General features: G+C 39.1%; 1 protein-coding gene across 1 annotated transcript; it reads left to right on the top strand.

The window, feature by feature from the left end:
- Positions 1 to 222: 222 nt before the first annotated feature.
- LOC308417757 (olfactory receptor 51A7-like) lies at positions 223 to 1,170 on the top strand (the record flags this gene model as incomplete). Its single annotated transcript, XM_080913066.1, has 1 exon — positions 223 to 1,170. The coding sequence occupies one exon, from the start codon at positions 223 to 225 to the stop codon at positions 1,168 to 1,170; it is 948 nt and encodes a 315-aa protein (XP_080769192.1).
- Between the last annotated feature and the right edge of the window lie 6,235 nt (positions 1,171 to 7,405).

Genomic DNA, 7,405 nt, shown 5'->3' with positions numbered 1-7,405 from the left:
AATATAAATAAATATTCATATTCAAAAATGTAAATGTTTTAAAATAGGTAATAGGAAAAACTATTTAAATCCATTCCCTATTTCTTGAAAAGATTTTATCCCCTAATTTGACTAAATTACATTTAACTCGTGTTTTGTAATAATTACAACTAAAAGATAAATACTTTTGATTGTTGAGGGCACTGTAGGTCCTGCAGCAGCTGACCAGGATACCTATTTGTGATGATTCTCAATACCTCCGAGGTAGAAATCTCTTCATTCCTACTGATTGGGATTCCAGGGCTTGAGCGTATGCACATTTGGCTCTCCATTCCCATCTGCCTCATGTACCTTACAGCCATCCTGGGAAACTGCACCATCCTCTGTGTCATCAGAACAGAGTCTTCTCTGCATGAGCCCATGTACTATTTCCTCTCCATGTTGGCCTTCTCTGATCTAGGCCTGTCTATCTCCTCCATCCCCACTATGCTAAGAATATTCTTGTTCAATACCATGGGGATTTCTGCTGATGCCTGCATTGCCCAGGAATTCTTCATCCATGGATTCACAGACATGGAGTCTTCAGTGCTCCTCATTATGTCCTTTGATCGCTTTGTAGCCATCCGGCACCCCCTGAGATACAGTGCCATCCTCACTAGCTCCAGGGTTGTGCAAATTGGGCTAGCCTTTGCCGTTAAAAGCATTCTCCTGGTGCTTCCCCTTCCATTTACCTTAAAGAGACTCAGATACTGCCACAAACGCCTGTTGTCACATTCGTATTGTCTCCATCAGGATGTCATGAAGCTGGCCTGCTCTGACAACAGGGTTAACTTTTACTATGGGCTGTTTGTTGCACTCTGCATGATGTCAGACAGTGTGTTCATTGCTGTCTCCTATGTGTTCATCCTGAAGACGGTGTTGGGTATCACATCTCATGGGGAGCGGCTCAAAGCTCTCAATACTTGTGTATCCCATATCTGTGCTGTGCTCATTTTCTATGTCCCTATCATTACCTTAGCCACCATGCATCGCTTCGCAAAGCATAAATCTCCATTAACTATGATTCTGATAGCAGATGCTTTCTTGCTGGTACCGCCCTTGATGAATCCCATTGTGTACTGTGTTAAAACTAGGCAGATTAGAGTAAAAGTTTTAGAAAAACTGGGTCTGCATTCTAAGTACTGGGAGTGATGATCTTAGAAGTTGCATTTTTCTGTACCATAAGATACTTTAGAGAGATGGCAGTGTTTCATCCTCAAAGCTGATTGGTCCATTTACTGCACAGTCCTATAGCTTATTTCAATCAATTAGAATTGTTACTTTTCTGTTTTGGAGGAGGAAGACGCTTCATATTTTTCAGAAGCTCTATGAGTCCTTTTATTGCTATTTGGATGGTGGACAACATCTATTCTTAGGCACAAAATTGAAGAATAAGAATTTGCATAATCTTCTAAAGAAAATCTAGGAGATGTGGCCTTCCATTATGCCGGGGAGATTCCTGACAGACACTGTGACTGTTTAATATCCCCATGTTTGTCTCTTATTTTGACTCAACCCATGTTGCATTAAACCCTTTACCCCATGCTTGTGTGTATCTGAGTCTGTTCTCTGCTGTTCACTGTTGCAATGCAGATCTCACCCTTAGAGTTGCTGACCCTGCGACACAGCAGAGCCAGCATTTCTGCCAGCCTACGAGTCAGTCCTCATATTGGTGACAACCCAGGGAATTTACATACTAATTAATGATTGAACAATATGTTCTAGGGTGATGTGAAAGAAGAAACTATACACACTGTCATTTGACTATCCTGATTTATGGTGAAATCAACTTTAGAAGGATAAATTATAAAAGGATCTTGGCATTTGTCAACATCATAGTAAAAGATAGGGGACAGAGAGAATGTATGTCAGGAGTTGGAGGATAATTTACAACTGTAGTTACTCATGTGCATGACACTTACACTGAATAGATGATGAATTCCCACACAGAAAGAGGCTGTAGATTATTCACTTTGAAATCTCTTATGAGTAATGTAAATTTTTTTATAGTATGTGCTTGGTAGATATATATCAATTTGCACTGAAATTTAAAAGTAAATAAGAAAATATTGTTTTTAAAAAGGTAGCAAAAATAGATATGAAACCAGCAAACCTCTCTCGTTTGATTTCTTTTGCTGTGATGTAACATCCTGACCTGAGCAACCTGAGGGAAATGTTTATTCAGCTTATACTTCCAGGTCACAATCTATCTCTGAGGTGGGGGTTAGAGCAGGAACACAAGGCAGAAGTCTGAAGCAGAAGCAATGGAAGAGCAATGCTTATTGGCACGCTAAGTGGTTTGAACTCAACTCTCGTTCTCATACATTCTAGACCTTCTTTTCTAATATGTTGGTGCTTCCTGCAGTGAGCTGGGTCATCTCATATCAATCCCCAATCAAGACAATCTATCAAGACATGACCACAGACCGTCTGTTCACGGCAATTCTCCATTTGAGGTTTCTTCTTTCCTGGTCAATCTAAATTCAGTAACTTTGATATTAAGAACTAACCAAAACAAAACAATATCAAATCTTAAAATTTCTGTCATGATCAAAATCTTGAATCAGATTAGCAAAGTGTATTCAGGAGATAAAGAAACCCAGGGCCAATGTTCCTCTCTCTCTCTCTACTGAAGTAAGCCAGAGTAGTCATTACCTTTACTCTGTAAAGGCTCTAGCCTCTCTACACATTAGTGTAAGAAACTAATACTTTAGGAATATATGGAATTTTGTGGGATAGAGGGATTTTTCCATTGAATCTATTCCATCATAAAGAAAGACAAAATGATGAAAATTTTGCAAATATAGATGAAAGTGAAATTCGTATTTATTTTTTGACTGTAAATTAAATGTTTATTTTTCATTTCAGATACTGAATCAAGCCCCAAGTCTTAGGACTCAGCCAGATCCCACATGACATAAGACCATAGTAATTTAAATTCATTTGAAAGAATTTTAGTGGAGGTCACATTGATTCAACAAGATGCTTTGTCAAAATTTATGTCACCGTGTTTAGATGCCCTGGTGATCAGAAACAACTCCATATATGATCCAGTGTAGTCCATTGAGCATTTCAACTGATGAAAGTTCTTGGCCTCATGGTAATTGTTCTTGAAAGGACAGCACTTGAATTTGATCCTCATAAACCACATAGAGGCAGCCTGGATTGAATAACTGATTGTTTGTACTCTCTCTAAACTCCCTGGGGCCTCCAGTCTCTTGAGAGTTAGGTGCATCTTCTCTGACTGAACTTAAAACTGAGAATCCTCTGTTCTATATGTGCTGTGGGGGGGAGGGGCTCATATCATCTGGTGCATGTTGCCTGGTTGGAAGTCTAGTGTCTGAGAGATCTCAAGGGCCCAGGTTAATTGAGACTGTTGGTCCTCTTACAGGGTCACACTCCTCCTGAGATTCCTTCTGCTTTTCCCTAATTCATCCACAGGGGTCAGCAGCTTCTGTTTATTGGTTGGGTGCAACTATCTCCATCTGACTCTATTAGCTACTTGTCGGGTCTTTCAGAGGGTAGTCACGATAGGCCCTTTTATGTGAGTGCTCTATAGCGTCAGCAATGATGTCAGGCTTTAGGGCCTCTCCTTGAGCTGGATTCCCTTTTGGGCATGTCCCTGAACTTTCTTTTCCTTGGGCTCTTCTCCATTTAATCCCTGCAGTTCTTTCAGACAGAAACAATTATGGGTCAGAATTTTGACTATGGAATAGCAACCCCATCCCTTACTAGATGCTCTGTCTTTTTGTTGGGGGTGGGCTCTATAAGATCTCTCTTCCCACTGTAGGGCATTTCATCTAGGTTCTCCCTCTTTGAGTCCTAAGCATTTCTCACCTCCCAGGTCTTTGGTGCATTCTGGAGGGTCCTCCCAACTTCCTACCACCTGAGGTCACCTGTTTCTATTTTTTCTGATGACCCTATAAAACTGGAAAATTTATAATGAGTGAGGCAACCCAACTCAGGCCCCACTGGACAAATGACCCATGTTCTCTTCTGTGTATGAATGCTAATGCTACTGACTCTTGTTTGTGGAGCCTGGAAAATGAAGGTAATGTTGATGAAGTACTTTCTGGGAGGGAGCTGTTAGATGATAGGTGGAATGAAAGTAGAATGAGAATATATTGGAAGGAAAATGTTATGACAAGGTAGGGTACGGGAGACTGAGGAAATGAGAAGTGGGTATAGGAATGTTAACCAAAGAGAAGAGTGCATGAAAAAGCCACATGGAAACCTACTATCTTGTAATCCAAATAAAAATATAAAAGTTACGTTGAAGAGAGGTACATTACATGAGTAGATACTGATGCTCCTTGAAGCAATGGTTATTACAGAAAATCTTCAGTGCCATATAGGGAATACTTATGTAGGAATTATTGGTTAGGAAGATCCCAAAGCCCCCCCCCCAAATGACACAAGATCTTGCTAGTTCTTTTTCTCTTGCCCATGAAAGCTAGGTTATAAGATCCTGTGTTGACTATGTGACATACCTGGGTTGTAAGATATAGAATTGGAAACTTCTTTTCTGTGGAGTTTAAATGTTCTTAAGCTACTATGGAGGGTTCTGGGGCAGAATCAAAAGACATCTTTTTTTCTCAGTTGTGAGCCCTACAAATTACAAAACCAGGCAAGATATGTCTGTTGGTATAATAGAATAGTGGCACAGTTATTATGGGTGTAACCAAACACATTCGGATTGCATTTAAGGCTCACACCAGAAATGGGAGACGTATCTGTTAGTGTCCATACAGTTGAGGGTGGATAGGTCCAAGGGAGCAAAATACACCACTGTTGTTTAAATGAATTGACACAGCATCAAATTATATTCCAAATTTCTGTGTAAATCCATAGGGTAAAAAAGCCACTTTCAGACTTAATGAAAGACTCTTCTCTTTTCAGTGAATGACAATGAAGTCACAGACCCAAGGAAGGCGAATATGCTAAGAATAATGACAGCTGAGGGCTCAGCCTTAGATAAGACAGTTGTACTAACTCTTCTGCACTAAGGTTTAGGTGACAGTGAGAGAGAGAGATTGGAAGAATGCAAGATATCGAAGATATCATTGTTTTTTTAAATAAAAACATGTATTTATTTAGTAGCATTTATAATATCATCAAAACAGGTAAAATTTTATTTTGCAATTACAAAGTGATATTCACTAAACAGAACAATAATTTTTTCTATAAGTTGCATCAGAGACAACTGAAGATGAAAAACAACAATAACAACAACAACAACAGCAAAATCCTAAAACCAAACTACTATCCTCATATGTAACTAATTTGTGCTGTTGACCAGAAAGAACCTTTAAATTTCCATGTGAATTTTAGAGCCCTCAGACTATATCAGGCCATGACAGGGCTTGCTAAAGACATATCCAATAGTGAGTTAATATTTATAAAAAGACACTGAACAGTTCTAAAAATTCTTACATAACCTTGCATTTCAATTTGTTTCTTTAAAAGGAGTGAGTTTTGTATAAGGGGTGTTAAATGCTTTATAGACTATAAAAACTGTTAGAACCAACTTATCATCTTCATCATTTTCTTCTTCCTCTTTTTCTTCCTCTTCCTCATCCTCTTTATCCCCTTCTTCATTCATTTTTTGCTTTTTTTCAGCCTTGACCACCCCCTTTTTCACTGCATTGGGTTTTCATTAAGTTCTTTAGGCAGAAATATCCTTTTCGTACTTCTCCTTCAGCTTGGCAGTCTACATGTCACAGGGATCCTTGTCATTTGGAGCGGTGCTGTTCCACATCTCTCCTAACTTCTTTGCAACATCAGCAATAGTTAAGCCAGAATATTAGTCTTTGATTTTGGGACAGTACTCAGAACAGGAAGAAGTATGAAGGAGTCCTCTGGGGTGCATTGGGGTCCTTGAACTTCTTATTGGTCTCTCCTTTATGGGGGATGTAGATGTTCATTTCTTTTTCATAACAAGCCTTGTCAGCCTTTGCCAAGTCTTCAAACATCTTCTTTCCTTATTAGACATGGTCTTCCACCTGTCTGAGAACTTCTTGGAGAATTCATATTAATAGTCATGGTAACATAAAGAAAACTTGAGAAATCATTCTGTGCTGATCAAATGGAACAGAAATTAAATTGTGTTAGTTCTGTTTTGTTGAGCCCCATCCACAACGCTTTGTTTGCACAGTTATGGCACATGTTGTATAGTCTCTAGATGAACAAATGTCCTTTTGATCTAGACTGCTTTGACTTTGTGGCTTGCCTGAGTTGTGCAAGTGTCAGGCACTTGCCTCGGTGCAAATTTTTCTCATTAACAGTCTGAACCATGTCTCATTCTAGAGGCCAGGTAGAGAGAGCAGAGACCTCTAGAGAGACACTTTCCACAGCATAGTAAATCAAATATCATTGAAAATTCCTTTCCTCAGGACATTCAATAACACCCTCTTTAGCCAGCAGATAAATGCATAGGACAGAGGAAATCAGGTGTCCAGTCTCAAAGCTATAATGGAAATAGCTCATATGGGTGAGTGAGGATCTATAATTGCCTTATTAGGAAGTAAAGAACTGAGAATAAAGACAGACATCTCATGAACATTGTGAATACTTGTATATGTGCATGCACAAACACACATACACACTTATTCCATACAGTTTTGTTATGTAGATCATGCTGGCCTAGAGTTCACAATCCTGCTACCTCAGTCTTTTAAGTAATTTGATTAGAGGTCTATACTATCATTCCCTGCTCAGGATACTATATTTATTAATATTAATTAAAAGCCCAACTATGTTTAACTTTGGATTATGTAAGTGCATCTTTACTTGTTATTTTTCTCAAGTGCAGGGGATTTTAGCTACAAATACACATATATTAAAATCCTGGTTAAAAATATGAAAGATGTCATGAAAGATACATAGTTGTATTTTTCCCCCAGGATGATGCACTATATGGCCCATTTCTTGGTGTGAAGAGAATGAATAAGAGAGGCTTGTTCCTCTGATTATCACTAAGATTACTACGTATGAGTGGCCACTCTCCTTCATCCTGCTGGGCAGGAGGTTTGTCTTATCTCTCTCTTTTTCCATGTAGCTTTAAATTCTCCATGCTTCTCAGTTATATCGTATACAGTTATGGAATTAACACGCATGCCCTTACTAGGGTGTCTGTGGTACGATACAGAATCCAGCCCTTTCTAATGTGATTGATCATGTCACAGTAGATGGCTCACGTCAGTTCTCTGGGAGTTTTATGTTTTCTTCAACATGCTCATATACAGTTGTAGGAAAAAAAGTAACTAGTTTGTGTATAGATATGTGTGGACTGAAGTGACCTGTCAGCTAAGGTGACGTGAGTTTTCAGTCATGGAAGCCATTGCATTAGGAGTTCTTTACCACAAGCCTGGAGGAGCACCTTTCCTCA

The sequence above is a fragment of the Micromys minutus genome (assembly GCF_963924665.1).
Source record: "Micromys minutus genome assembly, chromosome: 2".
NCBI lineage: Eukaryota > Metazoa > Chordata > Mammalia > Rodentia > Muridae > Micromys > Micromys minutus.
Note: the sequence above shows the minus strand (reverse complement) of the source record. Positions and strands in the feature narration are given on the sequence as shown.